General features: G+C 37.2%; 1 protein-coding gene across 6 annotated transcripts in view; it reads left to right on the top strand.

Annotated features, from left to right (window-relative positions):
* ATG5 (autophagy related 5) overlaps window positions 1-26,760 on the top strand; it is an 83,646-nt gene that overhangs the window by 32,402 nt on the left and 24,484 nt on the right. For all 6 annotated transcript variants that reach the window (XM_055811314.1, XM_055811315.1, XM_055811317.1 and 3 more), the window contains 2 exons: window positions 1,316-1,410; window positions 24,790-24,907. In XM_055811314.1, coding sequence (XP_055667289.1) covers window positions 1,316-1,410; window positions 24,790-24,907 — 213 coding nt within the window. The remainder of the gene's footprint in view (window positions 1-1,315; window positions 1,411-24,789; window positions 24,908-26,760) is intronic.

The following is a 26,760-nucleotide window of genomic DNA, read 5'->3' as shown; positions in this document are numbered from 1 at the left end:
CTAATCCGGAAACAAGCGTGTGGAAGTACTTTCTGAGATAAGCATCAGGAAATGCTCCTACAGAATACCTGGCAGGAGTTGGTTTATGGTTTCCTGGATATTCCTGTCTTGTATCACGTTCAGTCAGGAAAAGCACTGTGTTATAAACCCTGCAATATGTATTAACTGTGTCTTTTAGCAGACTGACAGCCATCTGTGCTCTACACTGGAGTAAACCAAATCTCGGACTTTTAATTTTCAGCAATTGCTTTAATTGTTATCAGCAGTTTTGGAAGTGGGACGAACCTTTTGTTCTGCAAATGGATTTCTGAATTTAACCTTGCTTGAGGGGGCCTGAATTCTGTAACTGTTATACTGCCAGCTGTCTTGAGACTCACTGAACAATGTGCTGAGGAAGCAAAGTTGGAGACTGTGTTCCTTCTGAAGAAGTGTCTGCTGTTTGCTGTCTTGGACAGTTAGGGCCTATAAGGAAATTTGTCTTGCTCTTCCCCTCCTAAAGCTGCCTTCTCCAGTAAGGCTAGCAGCAGCTTCATTCCATCTCAGTTCATGTTCCTTTCTGTCACTTTTGGTGTTGGTTGTTTGCTTGATCTGAATAATTGATTTGCATGTATAAAATTCTTTACTACTCTAGTCCTATGTTGTCCTTATACATTTTAAGCACAATAAACTATTCGGTTCTTGTCATCTCTGAACAGGATGAAATGGTGTGCTGCCTCAGGCTACTCTACTAAACCTAGTTACTTGCTAATACTAACAAAAATGTTTCAAACACAAACTTTTTATTTCCAGGTTGTGTCATAAAACTGACAGTATATTTTTTGATTATATCATATGTTGTTAAAGATTATTTTAAGATTTGCATATCCAAATGTAAACCCCTCAAGGAGTTCTTTCTTTAGTTTTGCTGTACTTTATACCTATTGTTCATCTATAGTTAAGAACAATTAGATGTTTTTACAAACTGTGAGACTGGACCAGTAGCAGCAGGGAGTGGAGAAATAGGCACTGTTAATTGAGGCAATGAAGTCCATAATTAGTGGCCCAGTATTTCCCTTACAGTGGGAGATATGTTATGAATTCGAGTTGCTTTCTCTTTCAGTTTGGTAAGTTGCCCCATCACTGTTTTCATAGGAGGATGCAGATGACTTACCTTTGGCTTCAGACTAAATAGGGAGGAGGAATGTGGGAAAAATATTCGTACAGATCAAACTTCTGTAAGAGAAGTTTGCATGTTGTTCCAATCGTGTCTCATTTACCTCTTTTAGCTGAAAAAAAGTGTTATTAATATTAACAAAATATAATTTTACCTTCACAGATAAATTTGAGCAGTTTTGGGCAATAAATCGAAAACTCATGGAGTATCCTCCAGAAGATAGTGGATTTCGATACATCCCATTTAGAATTTATCAGGTAGGAGACAATGAAATAAAACCACTTTTAACCAAATCTTCCACTGAGGTGTCATATCATAATCTATTTTCAGAGTTATACATTCCCTTTTCTAACATGGTAAAACTTTGTATGCTCATCTTTGCTGGACCCTTGAATTGTATAAATTAGACAAAATAGATTGTATGTATTCTAATAGGTAGTTACCATTCATTATGTTGTAAGTCTGTCATACTTGAGAATGTGCTAAGGCTGGTATAGATTGTTTGGGGTTTTTTAAAAAAAGCTAATTCTGTCACTAAAAATAACTGCTAGCTATGAAAACTGGTTTGGATGCAAAATGTCCTCTGGAAAGTTTGTCAAACATTTCAGGAGGAATACTTTTCTCTCATCCACAGCGTAGACTTCTTGTTGGCATTACAAGATGAAAGTAGTAGAACTAGATGCAAGACCTATGCTTACTTTTTGTCTTCTAATTGTATACTTTACAATCCAAAACTAGCTTTGACTTTTTTCTGGTTTAATATGCTAGTGTTCTTTTTTTTTATCAGCAGTTTATTTGAAGACATATTCCTTGAAATCATTACAATTTTTTTAATGTCCTCTTAGTTTTTATAGCATTAAGGTCACAATGAAGTTTGGAATTGTGTTGTTAAAAGTTTATACAGAACTCTTGTCGCCTCTCTGTAAATTAGTCTGCTTTGTTTCATCTTTGAGACATTTTCACCTATTTACATTCACATTCTATACCTGTAACTATCAAATTACTTTATTTGTAGTACTGAGTAGTCTGATACTACTTTGTAACAGGTTTTAATGACAGTACAAACTTATACAATCTTGCAATGGGACTGAAGTAACTTTTAATGTTAGATATAAGGCACCATCATAGTGAAACCTTAGATTGAGAACGGAAGTCAGTTATTTTGTCAGAGAACATAGCAGATGGTAAGGTTTGTATAAGTATCAAAAAGTATGTATCAGGAAAAGTAGTTCACAGCTTTTTGTTTAGTAACTAAGTTGTTTGTTTGTTCTCTGGTAGGTGTTTTTTTTTAAAGTGTCTTCATAGAAATCACATAAATGCGTTTGCAAAATTGAGGTTTTGCTGTTTGAATAAGGTACAGACCTTAAAACCATGAGGGAGATTTTCCGTGATATCACATGATTTCGTGCTAGTAAAGCTTTTTTTTTAAAAAAAAAAAAAAATTATTTGGTAATATCTATCCCTTTAGCCAGTAGTACTTACATTGATTTTCATTATCTTTTTAATTAGCAACCCTTTACTTGCTGTAGTTTAAACCCAAAATATCTAAGAATAGAAGACCAAATACAAATAAAGATGATGCTGAGACAGCCTTTGAGAAGGTTGGTGTATGTTATTTTCAGTAATACTGCTCTTAATATTTCTGAATATTTTCTGTAATGTTCCTCTTGTTTTAAAAAGTGGATGCAAGTGTTTTCCAGCTTTTTTGTTTGGTTTGTTGGTTTGTGTACTGATTACTGCTCATCATTAAAAATCTATGTATTTAAAGGAATTTTCAGAAAAGTGTTAGGAAGAGTGAGATGATAATTTGATTCCAAGGAGTTAACTTCTGTAGTTTTAACATAATTATGCAGTGTTTAGTGACAGACTTGCATATGCTGAAATAACTGATTGAAAAGTATTCTTCAGATGTATGTAACTCCCACCCCAATTGCACTTAATTTCTATCAGTGCTGATAGAAGTCGGCTTTGTGTTCTCATTGGTTGCTTGCATGTCCCTCCATAAATGCTAGTTTAGCCTGGGTACGTATTACAGTGGATGTTTATTCCCTATGTGTTTTCACGTAGTGCTTTTGTAGATACTTAAGGATATACGGGTGGATGGCAGGAAATCACTAGGCATTGCCTTCACTGGAGAGAGTGAGTTCCTCCTCTTAGTCTCCATACCTTCCATTACCCCAAAATTATTAGAAGGAAATTCTGTGAAGGGAGCTGTCTAGATTGTGTTTTGGCAGTATGAGGTGGATGAATTCCTTTTCCTTCAAAGGAATGTACTAGGTTATGATACCAACTAAGAAAAGTCTGTCTTAGCAATGATTAAATATGACTGGGAAAAGTTACTATAGGAAAAAGTGCATGCAATAAAGTGATCTGACATGCTTTTTGCTGAAGGCCTGGTATTTTCAAAACTAAAAGGTTCTTTCAGTTGTAAAGCTTGTCTATTAAAATACATTTCTAAAGAATAATATGAATCATACCTCATGTGGTATCCAAATCTGATGGTGTGTGGGGGAGAAAGATGGCAAAAATATGAACGTCATCTTGGGTAAGTCAGAACTAAACTAACCACAGGTAATTTTAAAAGCCCTTGTCCAGCACCTCTTCTAAGTGCAGTAGCTAAGATTGGACCAGAATCATGGCATCTGTTGTTGAAGATTAAGAAAAAGACTGAGTTTTAGAAGTTAGCTAAGATCTTGGAGATTATATTACCAGTTGCCATAGTCTAGATTATGTTGTATGAATTTACACCAGACAGACCTTTGACATAGGTGGAAACTTTTTCTACCGGAAACGGCTTAAAATAGTGATTATAATTTTGTGACACTTTTACTTGTGTCAAAAAAAAAAGTGCCCCACTTCATCACTTCAGAGATGTAAGTGCCTGTGTCTTCAGTTGACAGTTGCATCAAAATGTTTTTGTCTAATAGTACTGTTGAACAGTATACTTTTTTCACTTTTCTCACTAGAGAAAATAGTAATGTTTTGAGTATATTATGCATTTAAGAGTGCTGCTTTTCTTGTAGAGTACTAGAGTTTGGCTTGGAATTTTTCCCCGTGTTTGTAAGACCAGCTGGCTTTGCACTTTCTAGTTGAACAAGAGTACATGGCTGATAGATGGCAGGAAGTTTTCATCAGTCTTTAGCTCCAGGCACTGTGAACAGGACATGTTAGTCGGGCACTGGAGAGGAGTTTCTATGTGCTGATAGAGACTACCCCAGTGAGCTGCTCTCTTACGCTGCAGGTGGGTCTGCACTGAGTCTCAGCTGTTGCAGTTTGCACTCGTCCCCGAGGTTTGCTATCATGTTCTCTCCCGATGTCATGCTTACCCATTTGTTCTTGTTTGCTCCCTCCTTTCCTCTGAGTCTGCCCTCTAGGTATATAGGACTTAAAAGCTATAAATAACAATTCATTCTTGAGAATAAAATTGCAGAAGTATGTGCAAGAAAAGGCATGAAAACTTCATGACAAGTTCTGAGCTTTTTCTGGAGTCGCGCTTGGCTTAAGGCAAGCTGGTGGTTGTGTGTTTGCCAGCCCAAAAGGGAATGATCTGGGATTGTTTGTTAGCTTGTTCCTTTATTTGGTACTGGGATGTGCCATGGTATTTGAAGGAGTATTTCATTTGCCTCTGTTTTATTAGGATTTTGATTAGGTTATTAATTTTATTGCTTAATTACATAGTAGGCCTTAGCTTTGAACTGTTTTTTTCCTATTGTAAGTCCCTTAAGATGTGATTAAATCAAACATCGTAACAATTTGTGATTGTACATCTGCCTTAGTTACGTGAGTGAAATTCTCCATACTTAATACATCAGTTGAATTCAGTACTTGGCTCTTACTGTGAAAGTTGCGCTACTGAGATGTCTACATAGATTTAAATGTCTACCATGACCTGTCGTCTAAAAATAGCAAGGTGGGAGGGGGAAATGAATTAATATCTGGCTCAATGAATGAATCAGAAGCCCAAGCATGGCCCTTTCCCAAGCAATGGAAGACTGTTTTATTAGTATTTCCACATTAATTGGCAGAACGCAGATGATCAATTCCAAAACTAATTACAGGTATGCAAATCAGCATCATAATTTGGACCATGTTGTAACAACTACTCAAAACCTGAACAGAATGGATTGTTTGGAAAGATGCTGGATCCATCTTTAAAGTTTTCAAGTAATAATGAATCCATCCTTTTATGCTAGTCGGTTATTAAAATCTTTTGTTGTTTTGGGTGAAAAGCCTCCACTACGTTTCAAGGCTGAATTTGTCTGACTTCATTTCTAGATTTTGTTTTGCCTTACACCACTTTAAAGTCATCTGACTTTCTAGTCTCCAAGTTCATATACAGACTGACTTCAGCAGCTTCAGTTTTCTTTGGTAAGCTGAATCAGTTGAGCTTTTTAAGTCTCTTGTCATGAGGCTTGCTTACCAATGTTGAAGTTTGTTTTTTAGTCACCTTTTCAAACACTAGCTGGTATTTTGATAATCCTCAAGATCAGTATTAAAGTTAAGGAGACCTGGAGGCCAAAACCAAAGTTCATTGCTGTGGGATTTTAGATTAAAAAATACTTGAAGCACTGGTAAGATAGAGGTAAAGTTAGCTGCTACTTGAAACAGCAAATCTGAAAATTATGAAAGAAGTTCAAACACAATGACTCGTCAAGCAAAAACGTAGAAAATATAAGTGCTGTTGACCTGAAGAGGGCAACACAACACAGCAAGTTTGAGTGTCTTGTTGGCTAGTGCAAAATACTCTTTAATAGACCTGTGTGTAATACCTTATTTAACTTCTTGTTTTACTTATTAAAAATGACGTTTTCATAAAGGACCTGCTGAAAATAGATCAACCTTTTTCAAAGAGAAGTTTATGTGAATAGGAAGATAATGGGAAATGATGGTTGATTTGTGTAACAGAGCTGTGTTCAGCTGAATTTCTGTGCTGAAAAAAAAAAAGCATCTTCATCAGTTGAGCACACATCTAATAGCTGATGGTTTGGCACTAAAGAAACATTAGCATACTTTCACCATTTTTAAATTGCTTCAAAATCAAAGCTCTGTGCATGAGACAGTTTAAAAGCTTTTGTAGGCATGTATTTTTCCTAGTGCCCTGTTATTGGCGGGGGGGATGGGACCAAACCCTTTTATCAAGTATTGCACATGGGCAGCGTGAACCTTAAGCTGCCATGAACCTGATTGCTTAGTTCTGTGCTGAAAGTAACAGCAAATTGCCAAGTTGTCACCTTTAGTTGAAGGTCACTGTCATCACAGTTGAGGCTCCATAATTGTGTGAGCTTTCCTGGTGCAAAGTGAAATGGGCTAGCTCAGGCTAATGCTGTTAAAGATTACTGGGTTTTACATGTTTTGTTTTAAGGAATGTCCATGCAGTTCTTTTAAAAGAAGACTTCAGGGAACCCATGTGCGAGATCAGCCTTGTACCTTTAAGAATCTCAGTACAGGATAAGGGCTGTCAGTCAGAGTTTAAAAGAAAAATTCTGAGATTATCAACAGTATTTGTTGTCAGAGACAACTAAAGTTTACATATATATGCCCAGGTTACCTGTAAAACTGTCAGTCTGCCTAGTTCAAAGCTATTATAAAAGTTGCATGGTGCTCAGCGAAGGAGGCGCAGCAGTGTTAGGGCTATAAAACCTTGATTTGGGTAGGTTCTCTGAGCCGTGGTTGAACTTTTACCAAGCTGGATAATTTTAAGCTAGCTCAGGCTTGGCAATGGGAGCTGTATTAATCCTTCTGCACTGAATGTAGATAATTGTATACAAACTTGTATATAACAAGTCTCCGAGACAGCCATTAATATTGCTAGAGCCAAAGCAGACTGAGCCTTAATCAATACTTGCTTGTATCCTGACCAAATTCAGTAAGATTCTTAACTGAATATGTGGTTAAAAAGAGCTTAACTTGTAAATTACTTGTATATGTAGATAACTTGTATACAAAGAGGAAAGTAGGGTTGCTTGTATGAAAAATAGCTTGTTTGAGGTTCTGAATTACAACATAACTGGTTTAAAACAATTTAGGAATATACAGGATTCTGCTTAATGGGGAAAACTGGGTAGTATTTTTTTAAATCCTTTATCTTATCAGATACTCATAGATTTTAGAGGAATCTGTGTATCAAACACTAGTAGCATTTATTTCAGCAGTTAATTTATTTGTGTAAACAGTTATATAGAATTTTTTTTATTGGCAAAAGGTAAGTCAAAATACATTTTGAGTTATGATGAAATAATGAACACCTCTTGGGGAAAAAAAAATATTTGTCTGTTCCTATCTTGAAAGTGGCTTAGTCTTACTAGATGTCTTAAACTCCCTAATCACAAATTGGTAGTTACTTTTTTTAGTAAATTGTTTTTGTATAAAATTCCAATTTGTCGTCTCTTCACTGAGTTGTTTTACAGTAATGAACTTGGATAGTAGTAAGTTCATGTAAATGTTCATGGTACAAATTTGAACTTAAATCATGAAGTTTGAATTCTTGCAGCTCTGAAAAAAAATTGCACCTTTCCCCTCAACCTTGAGTGATAATTCTTAAGGGTAGGTGAATATGTTGAGAGGCTGGGATGAAGACAATGAATGAAGCAGTAATTCAGTTGAATTAGGTCTGTGTAGAGTTACTGTTAGATCTTGTAATTGAAATGCAGTGCTCTTTAGTATATTGCTGCCTTTCTTTGGATCATTAAAGCTGATTATTTTACTTCTCACTTTCACTTGGTTTAGTCAATATAAACTGATTTGCCACTTTCACCACATACCTCATTATGTGGTCAGGTTGTCATTTTGTAGGAAGAGGGATTTTTTTCTGGCTGAAACTTGCAATTTGGAGCTGTATTCCTCAGAGATTGTCTTTTGTACTCTGATGTAATAGCAAAAAATAGTCAAAACCAACAAAAAAGTGCCAACAAAAAAAAAAACAAATCCAAAAACCAAACCAAAACCCAGCTGGTGAACTGCTTTGCATTCAGAAAAAGGGGAAAAGCAGATACGGAATTTTTTCTTCTTCAGAGAGATGAAGTTCATCCTTGAGGGTTATTTCTGCGGCCGTGCAGCATATGCAGTGCCTATTGCTTAGGAATTTAAGAATTAAACTAGAACAAAGCCTAGCCTATGATGATGGTGCAAAAAGTTAACTCTGCATAGATGAAAATCACAACAGTACCTGTTTTGATTTGTCAATATCAGTATGTGATCTTATTTTTCTTTTAAGTAAAAGAGATAAATAAAGCAGGTTGACTTCTGCACAGAATTGAGGATTAGAAAATACAGAAAGTGTTCTGTTTTCTGGGAAGTACCAAGACTTTTATTTGTACTTTCCAGAAGACTGAAAGAAAATTGTACAGAGGTAGGTGTGGAATGTAACAAACTTAAAAGGAAGTGGTATATGCACCATACCCTAGGAATACATTATGGATTAACAAACAGATTTCTGAAATTTTGATATCCTTGACTATAGGAGTTTATTCTAGTTAATCACTATTGTAAGAAAAGCTAAGGAAAATTATTGGGTTTAATCCTTTTAAGCAGATTGAAAGTATTGTATGGAATGTTGTGCTATTCATTGCTCTTAAGCAAAGAATGTAATGTTTGCTTTTGTGGATGTAAATCGATTTCTAAAGTTGTTTGCTTCACAGGTAGTACTCAACTGCTTACTTTTATGTGAGGCTTAGGTCTGCAAATGCACATAAGACTGTGGCTGTGAAAAGTACTATACATTTGTTATCACTGACTCATCAGATACCTTGATATTTTACCAATTGGAAATATGAATCCTTTCCTGGGAAGGAAATTTAATACTTGAAGGCCATGCTTGTATTGTAAATGTCTTTTGTCTTTTCACTGGTCAACAAAACTGTCTCCTGTAACTGTTTCTTGTATTTAGGCTGTGTTATTTCTGGGCTTATGACTGTTGCTGGCTTATGTCCATCCTGTGTGTTACCACTCTTGAGTGACTTTCTTTTGCTTCTAGGATCTGTAGAATTCACCTGAGGTTAAATAATGCAAATTTGGTTGTTCAGATAGGGCTGCTTTCCCTGCACAAGCAATTTTAATGGATCATTTGGAAGACCAGGCTACAGACAGTGTGGTTCAGCCATGCTTGTTAGGTGTTTTGACATGAAAGTGGTTGTGAGTGGTACTTGTGCAACTTCTGATATGGAACTTCTGGCAACATACAGTCTTGCTAAAATGATCCACAAGGTATAACAGGACATTTATTTTGGATAATGTTTGTTCCAGGCTGTCCTAAAAATCTTTTATTTTTGGTACGTTCTGCCTCTTGATTTCAGTGCCAAGAAATCGACCTTTATTTTTCTTAGACCTTTCTTGTAAAGCAGCTGGATCATCACCACCTTTTCAAACCTTTGCTCCCTTTTCCTTGCAACACTGATAGTAGGTAGCTTTCATAGTATTATAGATGTACTCTTTCCCTGTCAGAAATGGTGTAGTGCAGATAGCATCCAATAAAATGCCTATTTAGAGAAACAGTTTGAGCTTTTAGGTGGTAGCAAAGCAAAATTGCTGCTTCTAGGTAAGGTACCTGCATTGTATTTTGGATTACAGCACGAACTCTGTTAGTGCTAGAGGTTTTTAACCCTTTCTGGCAAAGGTCACTTAGTTGGGTGTATCTGCTATGTAATTGCAGGTGAAAGGTTTTCAGTGTTTTTCATTTGCTTAGGCAGCTTAGATCTTGATTTCTCTCTCCTTCCTCTTTTGTAAGAGATTTTTTTTTTTCCCTCTATGGAAATGAATGAACAAGTCTGTTCTTAGTGTCTTTATGTTACTATTAGCTGTTATTAAAGCTCCAAGCAGTTCTTTTAAACCGAAAGGGGTGGACTGTACAAGGACTTACAGTTGATGATCCTTCTTATATCACTACATGTAAGAAACAATAACATGTTCTGCACAGTCCTAAATACTTAGGGTTTTCCCAGGTTGAATGTTCAAGGTGCTGTGTTGCCAGTCTTGTCCGTAACTGCATGCAGCCCAGACTGAACTTCACTGCATGTTTTTGGTGTATTTTAGCCTTTGTTGTTTGACATCGACTGGGGAGAGCCCTTTAGGAGGGTTCTTCATCTGTTTGGCAAAAAAATGCAGAGCACTGGCCACTTGAACGCAGCTCTTTTTAACCACATATTCCGTTAAGAATCTTACCGAACTTGGTCAGGATACAAGCAAGTATTGATTAAGGCTCAGTCTCCTTTGACTCTAGCAATATTGGTGGCTGTCTTTGCAGACTTAGTGAGATTCTTCACACATTTGTTAACTTTCCTCACGTTAATGGAAACCAAAAATCGTGTGGCTTTGGTTCTTCAGCCTTCATTTGACAAGGCGCTTCAGATCCATTCCACAAATGATCATGCTTTGTAAGGAATATTGCTTGGAGTCACAGCGTAATGGGCATTTTAAGGATAGTGTTTAACAAAAACTTGAAGTACATTCTCAACCTATCATCTGATCAATGTTTCTCAAAGAAACCTTGAAGAACTAAGAAAATCGTGGTTGAGAACTGAAGAAAGAGTAAACTCAGTCCTTCCATGGGTGGTTTGTCTGGCAGCTTGCAGAAGAATTTTCTGTTCATATAAAACACATTTCAGAGAAGAAGAGTTATTAATAAATGATCCATATTTTCCAACAGCAATGGAATTTACCCACCAGTTACAGAATTGCTCAAACAACAGTATGAAAATACTTTTAAAGGGATGTGGATGTGTTCTGGCCTTTCTTAATTTAACAAGTCTGCAACCACTCTTACACACAGTAGCCTCAAGTGCACCCAGTGGGACTGAAGTTCTACAATAAGAACTCTTTATAGAAGAGACAGATTCGCTTCAGGTGGAAGAGATTACAATCTCTGAACATCTCATAAGGGTCTCGGTGTCCACACTTATAAATCTGAAGGTTCTCCTAGATAACCTTTGAATTCAGAGTACAGGGAGTTCAGCAGTGGGATGTACGGCAAGGAAGGCTAAATGGTATCCTGGACTGCTTTGGGAGGAATGTTGCCAGCAGGTCGAAGTAGGCAATCCTTCCCCTCTCTTCAGCACTGGTAAGGCCACACCTGAGTACTGTGTCCAGTTCTGGGCATGGAGCTACTGGAGCGAATCCAGTAAAGGGCCACTGGGATGATGAAATAGTTGGTCCATTTAATGTGAGCTGGGGGGGGAATGGCTGAGAGACCTAGTTCAGCCTAGAGAGGAAAAGACTCAGGTGGGAATCTCATCAATGTATATAAATCTCTGGAGGAAAAGTATGTAGAAGGAGGACCCAGGTACTTTCTGATGGTGCCCAGCGACAGGACCAGAGACAGTGGGCACAAACTGAAACACAGGAGGCTCCACCGGAACATCAGGAAACACTTTTTTTACTGTGAGGTTCACCAAGCTCTTGTACAGGTTGCCCAGAGAGGTTGTGGAGTCCCCATCCTCAGACATGGGTATCTGTCTATAGATGGCCCTGCCTGAGCATGGAATTTGGACCAGCTGTCCTCCAGAGGTCCCTTCCAGTCTCAAGCATGCTGGGATTCAGAATCAACATGCTAGCATGCTGAGAAGCCATTTGGAAAACAAAAGTTTTATCAAGTCATAGAAACTTAAATTATTCCTTAAGAACCATTATGAATTCTGTGACAGGCTCCTACTTGATGCTACAAAGCTAAAATCTAGGATTCCTAGAGGAGTCTGAGAGAAGATTGTTCCTTTTCTCCTTTATACCCTTATGCAATATGTGAATATCTTTGGCATGGATATCAAATCTATGTGAACAGCATGATGCATCTTGAGAAACTGAAGCAACCTCTTCTATTCTGAAGTGTTACAATTAAGTTAACCCATTAAATTTTTTAACAACTTGAATTTGGTAAAAGATGTGTTCTAACTAGGCATATCTTTGTCAGATTAGTAGAACGTGCTAGGACTTTAACTTTCAAATGTTTTACATGGTTATAATTCATTTTGTTGCTATTACATGTTTTTTTTCTAAAAGATTGTAAGGAAGCATGTTGCCAGTTTAAATGGTACGGAAAAGGGTGGTATTTTAAATGGTTCTTGAATCTTTTTAAAGATGAGCAAGAATTATCCCTCAATGTGGAGGGGAATTAACTGAAATAGTTGTCATATTTCTCTGTAGATTTGTAATAATGCTAAACTATTGTTAATGGTGTAGGAAGTTAGCATAGAACTGCAGTCGCTTCATAGAGTGTGCTCTGTTCAGTGAAGGGCTTTGAGGATGATGTTAGTTGTTGCCCATGCATGGTCAGAAGAACAGTCCTTAATCATTCATGACCAAAAAATGTTCAATAGTATTGTCTAGACATAACTCTAATAACGCCTACTACATAAATTTTTAACCTTATTCCATATGTGTTTATATTTCTAGTTGTGGTTTTAATTTGACTACAGTCTCAACTAAGTTACTAGTTAGTACTGGCATTAAGTATTACTTACATCAATTCTTGATGTAAAATTTGCTACTTAACAGACCATAACAAGTTAAAGCTTCCATCAAGGGAACACATATAATTGTTCTTGCTTTTAATGGTGATCATTAATGTTCAAAAACTAAAGGATTTCCAGCTTGTGTAATACTGGCAAGAGTGCTTTCAAGAATAACAAAATTTTCACTTGATATGTGTACAAGTTACAATTTTGACTGCAAGTTTGTATTTTCTTGATCATGTAAAGCATGCAAATGTAAGAAAATCAAATTGAGTTAAATTGGTTGCACACTCCTATGTGAGAAAAATAATCCACTGAATAAGTTTGTACGTCCTGCATGTTATGCGTGGTTTTTAATAGTATGTTATTTTCATATCTTACCCTTTCATGTTATTTCATGTATCCAAATACACATTTGTCGTGACCATATTAAAGCATATGTGTAGGTATTCATAGAATTATGTTAAGCTTCAACCTAGCGATACACTTCTGCACTACTACTTTATATGACTGCAGTTAGTGTGAATTAAATGTATGAAGTGTAGCCTGGTTTTCATCCTTTTGTTGTTGTTGCATGCCTTTTAAATATTAGGGAGTGCAAAGTTACTGTTCATCATCATAAAGACTTTTAACTTCATGAGGAAACCAGTGCTTCCTTCTTACCACATAACTACAGAAATCCTGGTACAAACTCAAGAAAAAATGAAAGCATGCACTTTTTCCTAGAGGTTATAATCAGGCATATATTGTAACTTTTACAGCCACTGCAAATACTTAATTTATTAGCAGTTTAAAATGTATTGTGGGAAAAAGAAGTGATTTGATTTATTCTGTATGTTGACTTTGCAGCTAGTCCTGCAACCTACAACCTGCATCCTGTCAGCAAGTCAATTTTTCTGGTAATTCTGGATGGGTGTGTTGAGCGTAAATTTATACACCTCCTTTTTGTTTAATGTTTTTTAGTTACATATTAGACACATAAACCCATTACTTTGTTCTTTTATTCAAAAAAATGTAATTAGTTCCATTTTGTCATGTACCGTATTGTCTGAACAGTGGCATGACATTGCAGGTTGGCAGTTCAAAATTCCGAATGCTCACAAAAGCAGTGCCAGCCTTGTTCAAAGCACACAAAATCATAACTAGAGCATCTATTAGATGGAGTTCAGGGACTAATTAAAGAAATACTAGAAATAGTCTTTTAATTTTCTTGGAACATTGTTCCAGTCATAATAACTTGGAGAGTAATTGGAATAGAAAAATCATCAAAGGTGTGCAGTAAAGCAATGGGGTGTCTAGGAGAAGCCCTCTATAGCTTGGAAGATTTGAAGGAAGAGAGGGGAGCAATCAATGATTACAGGATAAAGACAAATCATATCATGTTTTATGCTTCTCATAATAGAAGCTCGAAAAATAGTGATGAAATTTGAAAGGTGACAGATTTCAAATGAGTAAACGGAAATAATTTCCTTTTATGTGTGTGTGTATCTGTCTACTTTAGCTTGCGGAGCTGACCATCAAGGGTGAACTTGCTGCCTTATGGAAGAGATGAAGTTTATGGGGTTTGAATAAATGATTGAGGGAGAGTTCTTTGAAGCTTCTTTCAGCATACATATGTATTTCTTACTAAGTTTAACTTAAGCTAGTTGTCCTTCATACAGTCACTTGGGAGGGGATGTTGCTTGAAATGCAGAGGAGAAACGGTAACTTTCTTTTAGTTTGTTTTACTGGAGCTCTGTGGATGTCTCATAACAACCTGCTGTTCTAATATTTCATATGAAGGCTAACTGAGGGAAGTGGAGGGAGAGCAGTTACTGACTTTTAGCTGAGTCTCTGTAAAGGTATAAAAATAAAAGTAAAATCAGTAGTCAGTTTGTGAGGTCTACTGTTCAGAGATTTAGTCCAGTGCAGTAGTATGCTTTCAGAGAGAATGGTGTGGTCCTTCTAGCAAAGAAATTGGCAAGGATAAATTATATGTGCTGGCAACAGTGTAACCAGTGCTTCTAAGGGAATTATTTTAAATATGGGGACCATGTTCTTCTTAAAAAATAGGTAAAAATAAAGAGGTATTTTAGTGTGCTTCATTTTGATCATGGTTGACCATCACGTTTCCTTTCATTTTGTAACCTCTCATGAGAGGTAGGTAACCTCTCATTTTGTCACTGGAAAGTTCAGCATAACATGAAATGCTGTGCTCTAGAGTGGCAGAGACAGCCTTGCACTGTGGCTGTGAATTATGCTTTGAGTAGAAATAAGCTGGTTTACGGTGGTTTTTTTTAAGTGGGACAAGCTTGTAGGAATACCCTAGTTTAGTATTCCAGTAGAATAAATATTAGCAGCATTTGACTTTCCTCCCTGTTACCAGAAAGCAGCTATTTGCAATCAGACCCTTGAAACATTAGTTGAGTGTTGCGGAGTCTTGGGTTTTGGAATAATTAAGATATAGTTACCTTGTGTTCTTCTCACATACTAAGCCAAAAATAAAGATGTAAACTTCAGCCCCATCTTTCTCTGGAAGTTTCTGTTGGTTTTCACACTAAAATTGTTTCTTTGTAAACCTGTGGGCATAAAAAGTGAGGGAACAGCTTTTCTTGAAACTCCGTGCCTTCTAGCAGCTTAAGACCTCCTACTGAATCTTTGGAAGGAACAGAGATAAAAGTCTGTTTAAAAGGTTTAATAACAGAATTATGAATTCAGTCCACTTTTTTCTTTTTTTCTTCCCCCTAGTCTGCAGATGCTTAGCACTGAATTTGATGTGTTGAAGTAAAATAATCACATAAGGAAGTAGAGGGGGGTAATTAATATTTTTAACATAGAAATTCAGGTAAGTTTCAATAAAGCAATATGAATATTCTGAGCAACTTAATTATTTAAATTTCTGTTTTTCTAGAAGTTGGCTTTGCTGTTACAACAAAACCTGTGAATTGAATTTTATAACTACAAATTGGATCATGTCTGTGTTGAATAATACAGTGATTTTTAAGGACAGTGATTACAGTTCTTTGCAGCAGAGAAAAAATACTGGACTAATAAGAAAAAGTGATCCAGGGATACTTTTGAGTCATTTATTTAAGTAGATTGTTATGTCAGATTTTTTAGTTGGTCACTGTATTAACATTGTATTCTCTCTCGTATTGTAATTTCAGTTGTCTGAGGGCACTACTGAATGTAATGTATGTATTTCATGTTTGGCTTTCTCACATTCATCTTGGTAAAACCCAATTGTATAATTTAACAAAGATACATGGTGAATGAAATTATTTTCCTCCTTCGGAAATCTGTAGTAATAATTTCGGTGTCCATGGGGAAGTCTCCCTCTGCTCTAGTGATCCATTTTATCAGAATTTTCATTTAAATGATCTTGCATTTCCGCTTGCTTGGAGTTGTTTAGTAGATGTATTTTGGGCTATAAGACTTCCGTATCTTGCACTGAGATTTTTAAAAGCCAAAGTCAAAAAGTGTTGTCTTCGGATCATAATAAATGTGTTATTATTCCATCTAGCATAGTAGCCATTGTTGAGTCTTGTTTGCTGTCAGATGATGTGAAGTGGAAAGAAACATTCTTTCCTTACATTTTTTTTTCCAAATATATATTGAAGATGTAAGAATCAAGCAGTGTTTTGCTTTAAATATGTTTTGTATCAGAAGAATCTGGTTTTTTCCTTCTGCTTCTCAATCTGCTCTTTGAGTAATGGCAGCTTATTGAGAAAAGCCTTGTCATTTGTGTTGAAATGAATAAATGACCTTTTATTGAATTATTTGGGAAGTGGATACAAAATAAGTTTATTTGTAAGTAACAAACATGGATTATTTTGCATAATTTTTTAAAAAATCTGTAGGTTTGCAGCTAACTTGCTGGAACATAGTTGTAGTGTTTGGTGCGTAGGTACACTGCAGTAGTGAAAATTAAGTCACCTTGATGTTGTGTTTTAGCATTTAAATAATGGATTTCAAGTTATGCTATAACTCAAATTTCTATCCTTAGAGTGTGTAAGTATGTTATTTTGTAGCGCGTTTTGAAAATACTGTTTTGAGGTTATCCTGACTAAAACAGAGAACAGCAGCACTGAATGGTGGGGAAAGAATTAGAGGTCTATGTACACATAATTTTTCTTAAAAAGCATTTTGTTATCTATGATCATCAGCTTATGCAGCCTGCAGGCATCAGAATAATGTGAGTTGGACTAAATCTGCTCTTGGATGTCTTTACTGTATAGTCACCTGTTTGTTTTCTGGGTGATAGTCAACATTTTCCCTGGTGTTCAAATGTTCTTTTCCCTCCTATACCATTGATGCGATTTGTTGCATAGACTGCCTTGCTGGCTTGTTTTGGCTATCTAATGTTAGCTGCTTACATATGTAAAAGCACTCTTACATGGTATTTTTTTTGTTTATTGGTGATTTTTTCCAGAAGCTAGTCAAATGTTTCTACTGGCTTTATCGTGCAGGTATCAGGATATATTAAATAAGCTTAAGAGCCAAGTAACCCCTCTTTAACATGTGACTAGTTTCTGAATGAAAATCGAAATATGCAGCAGTTGAAGCAACTGTAGATAACATTATTAAAATCGTGGAACTTGAGACAAGAGGTGGGGCAAGTTCAGGCTAGGTTCTCAGAACTTGCTTTTTCTACACACCCAGAAATAGTTCTTTCCCATTCTGACACTAATTCTTTCTTACCTGAGTTTATCATTGATTTTCAGTCTTAGCTGCCACTTCCATCTAATCTAAGTCTATAACCTGCCTGTCTGGTTTCCAGTGAGTGGAGTCTGTATTTTAAATAAATTAAAAAAAAAAACCAAACAAACCACAAAACGCCCAAACAAACACAGAAACATTGCTTGAGCCTTTTCCCCAATTAAGTACTCAGTGATTCTGGTCTAATATTAAGCAAAAAGAAGCCAAAGATACCCACCCAGAAATACCATTTTGAAAGACTGTGTTTCAGCAGCAGTGGGGGGCTTTACAGCCTCTTGCTTTCAGACAGACATGGTATTGTGATGGTTCTGTAACTACAGCAATTTGTCATCTTTTAGATTAGTCACTCTTATTGTGCATTGAGATTTTTTTAGTTAAAAATATTTCTACAAAGCAGAAGATATCTTAGAAAATATATAGAAAAGGTACTTCTAAGTAAATGTCTAATAAAATGTATATAATTGTATTTTCAGGAAGTGATTTTTCTGTACTTTTACATAAAATAAATCATTATGCAAACTCTTACTAATTTTAAAGGTTCTTGGTTGACTTTAAATCAGTTTAAACAAAATGAGAGTTTTTTTAGTGTAACGCTCATTACAAAACAGCAGACTGAATTTGACAAGTTACTGAAAAAATGAAGTGTGTAGGGAAGAATCAACTTTTACAGTTTTGGGCAACTATCTTATGTATACGTGGGCAGTATAAGGAATTTTTTTTTACTTTCTGGGTTCAATATATATGGCAACATTTATTTGTTTGAAAACTGTTAAAGAGTAGCAGCAGAGTGTTTAGGCAGAAAATCCAAATCCCTTCCTCTAGATGGAAATACTGGTAACTCTGTGATTTGTCCAGATTAAAACCCAGCAGTTCATGAGTTATGTTTTTCATTTTAAGATGCATCCTGTATAAAACATCTGACTAATTAAATTGTGGATTTCATGCAGTGTTTGATGTTCTGTTGATTCTGAAAAGGACCAGGCAAGCTGACGACTACTCCTTTTTTTTTTTTTTTTTTTTTTCTTTCTTGGCAGGATGATAGGGAAGAAAAAGAGCTGTAATTGCTAGCACAATGTGTAACTACATAGCTTGTCTCTGATCCCGTAAAGGCTTTATGCTGCCTTGAAGGCCCTCTTAAAACTTCCCCTCACCTATAACTCCTGTCAATGCCAGTATAACCAAATAGGTAATTTTAATCTGTTTTTACTCACTGTAGTGTAAATTTATTTTCACTGTCACTGTTGTTGTTCAAACTTTCTTTAAAAGGAGTAAAGTCTTCATTTTTTTTCTGTAAAGCACAAGATTTGTAGCCCTATGTAGTAGTATAGAAGAATGAGAAAATTTCAGTTGCAATAAGTCCAACTTTCTGGAAAATATGTGAATTTAAAGTTGAATATTTACTTTCATAAAAATTTGATTATTCTATGCTAATTGTAGACATGATCAGTGTAAAATTCACTGTAAATTTTGGGCCAGGTGTCTTCACATGCTCATGTACTTGAAGGCATTTCCTTTGTCGATCTGTCATCAGCAATTACTGATTGAGTCTCACCTGTTGTATCCTGCAAATGTATCCAGCATCTTTTGAACAGCTCACAGCTACATTGAGGCTAGACTGTAAAATAAAATAATTTAAAAGTGCTATGTTCTGGTGAAGCTATGATAATCTTAGGAGGAAAAAATGCTGGATCCTGTACATGCTGTAGGCCTGATGTAGATTATTTAAAATAATTGTCACTTAACAGCTATGCAGTGTGTCTTTGTGCATTTGATTACAGATAGTACTGTTTTACATGACTGATTAAACAAATATTGTACAAAGCACAACATTATGTAAACAATCACTCATGTTGGCAATTCCTTCATTTGCTCTAGTAAATACTAGAGTAGAAAGCTGTAATTGAGTTGGGCTTATACTACTAGCTACCACACTTCAAAATGGGTGATGGTAAGATTTTTCTAAAATTATTTATGCTCCTATATGACTAAGATGCTTTGAAAAGTCCTATAAACATTCTAGATTGTAGGATGGGACTTTTCTTTTGACTCTTTTTAATGCATAAAGCATCTGCTGTATGGGAGGGAAGAAGTGTAAGCACATTGGGGTAGTACTCTGCCTGTAGAATTATACTTGTGAACCACAATCTTTGTGTAAACAACATGCAGTTACTTTTATCATTTTAACATTGATGGAGGCCAGTGGTTTTTATTTACATTACCACATCTGTATTGCTCAACACTTAAAACACAAAAATTGAATTCATTGTCTGTTTCATGATAGCAGCTGAGGATATTGCTTTGCAGCAGTCGGCAGCTATGTGGGAGACCTTAGAAAATGTATCTTAGACTTATCCCTCTTGGTATTAAATTATGATAACGGAGGGGAATGATTGTAATTTATTAATAAATAATGAAAAACTGCAGTATGCACTTGGGAAATTCTTATCTTAAAAGTTGATTGATAACTACGTTTGCCTGCATCCTTCTGATGTTTACTTCTTCTTCTGCTACTTCAGATAGCAAGCACTTGGGAGTTGTGATTAGACTTCTGTGAATAATTTATTTTTTTAATAAACTCCACAGAAAATATTTTTGGCTATAACAATATTTCAGGGGGTTTGTGTTGTGTGGGTTTTTATTTTAGTGTTTTGGATGTGTACTTCTTCAATATAACGTGCTGGAGTTCACTTCTCAAGTGTGGATTTGTCTGAGATGGATCCTTCTGGCTCTGTGCCTCCCATCATTCTTCAAATGTTCAGACATTTCATTAGCACTGTTTGTATCCACATTCTGCTACCCTGAGGACACAGAGAATTGACTACAGCAGCTAGTCAGCTCCTTCTGATCAGTCCTTATGTGAAAAAACTGGAAAAAGACTATTTTTCCATTTTTGGAGACTATTGGCAAGAAGTAACAAGTAGCTGTGTGTCAACAGTTCTGCACTGTACTGTCCTGGAATTACTTTGAGGTAGCGTACTGCTCTTATGAAAATACTGCTTGCCTTGCTGTTTCAGAGAGGTGAATGACAATTGAGTGCTCATGGTTAATCTGCTGCTTGTGGCTTTTCATGTAGGTAGGTGATAGAGACCACATCGTAACTTCCTTTCAAAATTAATTTTTAATTTTCAAATTTTTTTACTATACTTGGTTGTTGTGGTGGTGATTTGTTTTGTTTTTCCTAAAAACCTCTACCAGGTGATAAAACACTTCTTGATGGCGAGTTGTGTCATTCTGTTTCTATTTTAATTACTGTAGTAGGACAGGACCCACTTTTTGAGAGGTAGGAAACTAAATTTGGAAGGAGCAGTGGCTTGTACTGCTTTTTCTAATTAAGATAGTATGTGATGAAAGTGTAGTTTGCTGGAGCCCAGTCACCCACAATGCAGGCCACATCAGCTGCTTTCTGGAGTTAGCTCTGAGCAGAAATCTGTCGGCAACAATTCGGAGCTTGATTAAAATTTTTAGGTTGGTTGAATATGAGGTTTTAACTTCTGTTTTCTGGCTCAGGTGCCCAGTTTGGAGGAGAGGTCAGGTCGTGAGGCGAGGAGAAAAGCTTTGCCTGTCCTTTCAATATCAGATGCTTGCTGACCCTTGGTTTGCTTATACAGATACTCAAAGAAGGGTATTACCTTATGTCCTGGTTTCGGCTGGGGTAGAGTTAATTTTATTCTTGGTGGCTAGTGCAGTGCTGTGCTTTGAATTTGGTGTGGGAACAGTGTGTTCGGGGACTTTTTGGTTTCTCAGGCCTTGTGGGTGGGAGGGCTGGGGGGGCACAGGAAATTGGGAGGGGACACAGCCAGGACAGCTGACCTGAATTAGCCAAAAGGATATTCCACACCATGGGATGTCATGCTTGGGATATAAACTTGGGGGGGGTGCGGGGGCCTTGGCGGGGGTGCAGATTGCTGCTCAGGATTGGCCAGGCATCGGTCAGGGGTGGTGAGCAGTTGTATTGTGCATCACTGGTTTTCTCCCTTCTTTTTGGATTTCATTCCTCTCCCTTTCTCCCTCCTTTTCATTGTAACTTATTATTACTATTGTTCTTTTGGGTTTATTTTATCTTAATTGTTAAACTGTTCTTATCCCAACCCTTGAGTTTTACATTCCTTTCTGATTCTCCTCCCCACCCCCTGGGGTGAGAGGGGAGGGAGCGAGCAGCTGTGTGGCACTTAATTACCGGCTGGGGTTAAACCATGACACCTTCTTGAATAAGTGCATCTGTAGATCATGTAGGCCCAGGAGGCTTGCATGGATGAACAAGGAGCACCTGGACAAACTCAAACATGAAACAGAAGCCTACAGGGGTGGCAGCAAGGACAGGCAGCCTGGGAGGAATACAGAGAAATTGTCCGAGGAGCCAGGGATCAGGTTAGGAAAGCTAAAAAGCCCTGACAGAATTACATCTGGCCAGGGACATCAAGGGTAACAAGAAATGCTTCTGTAGGTACATCAGTGGTAAAAGGAAGACCAAGGAAAATGTGGGACTTCTCCAGAAGGAAGCAGGAGACCTGGTTACCAGGGACATGGAGAAGGCTGAGGTACTTGGTTGAGGCAAAAAATTAGCCATCACCTTCACTAGGAAGTGCTCCAACCACACTACCAAAGTCACAGAAGGCAAAGAAAGTGACTGGGAGAATGAAGAACCATCTGCCTTAGAAGGTGATCAGGTTTGAGAACATCTAAGGAACCTGGAGGTGCACAAGTCCATGGGACCTGCTGAGATGCCTCCACACATCCTGAGGAAACTGGCAGATGAAGTGGCTAAGCCACTATCCATGATATTTGAGAAGTCACAGCAGTCTGGTGAAGTTCCCATTCACTGGAAAAGGAGAAGTATAACCCCCATTTTTAGAAAGGGAAAACAAGGAAGACCTGGGGAACTATGGACCAGTCAGTCTCACTTCTGCCTAGCAAGATCATGGAGCAGATCCTCCTGCAAACTGTGACAAGGCACGTGGGAAATAAGGAGGTGATTCGTGACAGCCAACATGGTTTCTCTAAGGGCAAATCATGCATGACAAATCTGGTGGCCTTTTATGACAGGTCTACAGTGTTGGTGGATAAGGGAAGGGCAACTGATGTCACCTGCCTGGACCTGTACAAAGCATTTGACACTGTCCCGGTCCCGTACAACATCCTTGTCTCTAAAGTGGAGATTTGGATGGATTTGACGGATGGACCGCTGGGTGAATAGGGAATTGGGTGGGTCTTTGCACTGAAAGAGTTGAGGTCTGTTGATGTCCAAGTGGAGACCAGTGATGAGTAGCATTCCTCAGGGTTCAGTGTTGGGACCAGTGCTGTTTAACATCTTTGTTAGCGACATGGGCAGTGGGATTGAGCACCCTCAGCAAGTTTGCTGATGACACCAAGCTGTGTGGTGCAGTTGACACACTAGAGGGAAGGGACGCCATCCAGAGGGACCTTGAGAGGTGGGGCCATGCAAACTTCATGAAGTTCAGCAAAGCCAAGTACAAGGTCCTGCACGTGGGTTAAGGCAATCCCAAGCACAAGTGCAGGCTAGGAAGAGAATGGATTGTGGGTCAGTTTCTCTGAAGTGTGAATACTTATGCATTCTTTGGATAGATGTCATTATACATTTGTCTCGGGAGGAAAACACATGTTTCTAAACTATCTGTGCAGCAAACAAAAATTAATGTGAAACTCTTCCAAAGAAATTAAGGTAACATATTTCAATGAGAAACACCTAGCCAGTGTCACATCCTCAGCAGCAGCTCTGGGTCCGTGCTCAGAGATGAAGTCAGTGGGAAGCTAAACTAGCTAAATTTGGGGGGTTTTTGATCATGGGTCGGTTTACATGGCACCAGGCCTACTGCAACAGATGGGCCTCACCTGTCTCAAAGGGGGAAGAGGATCCTAGGTCAGGAGTTAGCAGGGCTCATTGAGATGGCTTTAAACTAGATTAGAAGGGGGGAGAGAATAAAAATTAGTGTTGATTGACAAGAAGCTCAATGTGACCTGGCCGTGTGCGCTTGCAGCCCAGAAAGCCAATTGTGTCCTGGGCTGTGCCAAAAGAAGTGTGGCCAGCAGGTCAAGGGAGGTGATTCTGGCCATCTGCTCTCACGAGACCTGGGGTACCGTGTTCAACTCTGGAGCCCCCAACAGAAGGAGGACATGGACCTTTTGGAGCAAGTCCAGAGGAGGGCCACAAAGATGATCAGAGAGCTGGAGCACCTCTCTCAGCTGAAGAGGCTGAGAGAGCTGGGGTTGTTCAGCCTGAAGAAAAGGCTCCAGAAAGACCTCATAGCAGCCTGCCAGTACCTAAATGGGGCTTATAAGAAAGCTGGAGAGATTTTTATTTTTTTTTACAAGGGCTTGTAGGGATAGGATGAGAGGTAATGGCTTTATAGTGAAAGAGAGTAGATTTAAATGAGATGTAAGGAAGAAATTCTTTGCTATGAGGGTGGTGAGGTACTGGAACAGGCTGCCCAGAGAAGCTGTGGATGCCCCATCCCTGGAAATGTTCAAGGCCAGGCTGGATGGGGCTTGGAACAACCTGGTCTAGTGGAAGGTGTCCCTGCCCATGGCAGGGGGGTTGAAACTAGGTAATCTTTAAGGTCCCTTCCAACTCAACCTACTCTGTGATCCCACAAGCTGTTTTGCTGCTTCTGCAGTCTTGGGAGTTTTAAGTAGGTTATGGACAGTGACTGGCAGTAGTTACTGCCAGTTAATTTGCTTTTTCTTGTTTCCAAAAGAAATTATGACATGTGTGAAATCTAAGGACACACAGTTAAAATCATTCTGAATTCCTGTGTATATCTGCAGCAAAAGTGGGGCATATATGTTCCTTATATCTGAGTAATTCCTTAAGCAGGCAGTAGACTAAATTGTCTGTCAAAGCAGAGTGCTTTTTTGAATTGTTTTATACTCTGGATTTTGTGGCTGAAAGTTTGACTTCTTCAACATAAAATCTACTGGAAAAAAATTTCACCTGGCTTGAGCTATAAGGGTACTTGTTTGCTATTGGAAGTACTTAATATGTTTCTAAAAAGGAGGAAGATAGACTATTGCTTAAAGCACTGGGTATTTGTTACAATATTGCTTTGACTTAGCAATACGTATAGGCATACGCTGAGCTCCTAAATTTGCACTCACTGCTTGTTTTATTTAATTTAGGAATATATTGAAATGTTTTTCAATATATTCAAAAATTGAAAAAAGAAAATAAGCTGTAACAGAAGCGGGGGTTTTAATATTTTTTTTTAAACACTTTTATATTCATGATACTGTTTATAAACTATCTTCACAGTTTTCTGGAGTGTCAACTTTCAGTTGTTAACAAACAAGAACTTCCCTGCATTTCATGATATGAATGGAATGCAAGGGGTGGGGGTGGGAATGGAAATGCCAGACATACTGCATTTGCAGTTGCGGTACTGCAAACTCTTGTTCTGTCCTATCTTCTGTGTGTCTCAAATGGTAATACTACACATTTGCATGGTTCTTAAATTGTTGTTTTTGCTAATTTTGTTATTAAAACAGGCAACAACAGAGAGACCTTTTATACAGAAGCTATTTCGACCAATTGCTTCAGGAGGAGAGTTGCATACTTTGGGAGATCTACTAAAAGATGTGTGTCCTAGTGCTATCGCCCCTGAAGGTACTGTAGAAATAATTTCTGTACCATAAGATAATTTTTTCTGTTGATTTATTGCTTGGTTGGTTTGATTTTTTTAATATGGGCATTTTGGAGGAGAACTTTGGAGGGGATTTTGGAGAATTCTGTCTCAGTACCAGAGTACCAGATTTCACTCCTTCCTGGCCCTTTAGTGTGTCCATTATACATCACCTACAGTGTTTGGAGAGCGTAAGATTGAGTTCTTAGGCACTCCTGAAAAATTAATGTCTGGAAGTTTTGCTTTAAAATTCATGTACTCCTTTGCCATCATGCTGTTTTTAATAAAAAGTCACATGTTATTTTCTGCATTTTTAAAAAATAATCTTAAAGTAGCATCAATGGAAGTTTTAAATTTACCTTCAATTGCATAATTTTTTTTCATATGTAAAAACATAAAAATTAGGTATGTTTTTAGAATACTTTTTTCCCTGTTGAAACTCAGCCTTTAAAAATGTACCAGAAAAGAAAGAGATTATTTTAAGTATGTAAGAGTTTATGTAGGGTTACTAAGTACCATTGTGTGGCAAGATACCAATCAGTTCATGTAGCATTATATCATTTCATACACTAGTGTTTGTTGATCAGCACTTACTCAGAAAAATAAGCATTTCTGAATGTTATTTTAGCCTCAAAGATTATAACTATTGAGCTCTGATCTACTTTTTAGGTGGGATAAATGGAAAAGTAATGTACTCTGCAAATTAAGATCAAAATTATTTAACATGAAATGTTTTTCGTCTTGTTTTTACTGTTGTCAAACCATTACTTGTAAATAGGTAATTTTTTTCAGTCAATAAATTGCAATTTGTTTTGAGAAATGTCTGATATTCTAGGGAAGATCTTGGCACAGAATATACTGGTGTAGTATCAGCACCTTTTGACAGTAAAGCACTAAGTTTCAAATCAGTGTGAAAATCTATAAGGTGTTATACACAAGTTGTGTAAATTAGATTTGAACACTTGTCATGGATTTCTTTTAAGTATGGTGATCTTAGAAATAGACTGAAACACTGACATATTTTTTTACCCCTGTTTTAATACTTGTTAACATGTGGAAACAATTTCAAAAAATATAAAGAAGGTAAAAAAACCCTGGAATGTTGCTAGCCTTGTGTCTATTTTTCCGAAAACTGTTATGAGTTTCTGAGCATAATTTTAGGTAATGTTTTCAACTAACAGTCCAAAAGATAAAGCAAGATACTAATAGCTACTTGAATGCTGGTACAACCAAGTTTAACCATCTTTAAGTACTTAAGTGTGGGGATCCTACAGACACTGGTGAAAAGGTGCAAAGTGAATTTTTTTTAAAAAAGGATGGTGCATTTTAACTAGGAAGACAGTCAAGAGCACAGATTAAATGAAAGAAACTCAAAAAGCATTTATGCAAAAGTTACTCCATGATATAATGGATGGTAATTTTTATGTTGATTTGCTAAAGCTGCAGATGGGTAATGTGCTAGATAAAGTTACATTACTGCCTTTATTAAAAGCGTGAATGTAACTGAGTACCAGTGACTAGATTGTTCCCATTAGTAGGCCTTCTTTTCAGATGTGGACAAATGTGCCAACCATTAATAGCAGAATAGAAATGTGCTATGCTAATTGCTTGCTTCAGTTCTGTTAAAGGCTAAAAAAACCCCTATACCCAATGGGGGCAAAAAACAGTGATTACTTGGAAGAAAAGAAACTGAACCAGGTACTATCCTTACATTTAGGAGCTATTTGAAATCTGGCAGAAGGGTTTCCTTGTATTGGAATATACTTGTCTGTTCCTCTATAAATCTGCTTAAATTTGGCTTAACTTTGATCCTTAGCATTCTACTGAGCAACTTGCA

Source organism: Falco peregrinus, chromosome 7 (assembly GCF_023634155.1).
Source record: "Falco peregrinus isolate bFalPer1 chromosome 7, bFalPer1.pri, whole genome shotgun sequence".
Classification (NCBI taxonomy): domain Eukaryota; kingdom Metazoa; phylum Chordata; class Aves; order Falconiformes; family Falconidae; genus Falco; species Falco peregrinus.
This window is presented reverse-complemented; position numbering and strand designations above follow the sequence as displayed.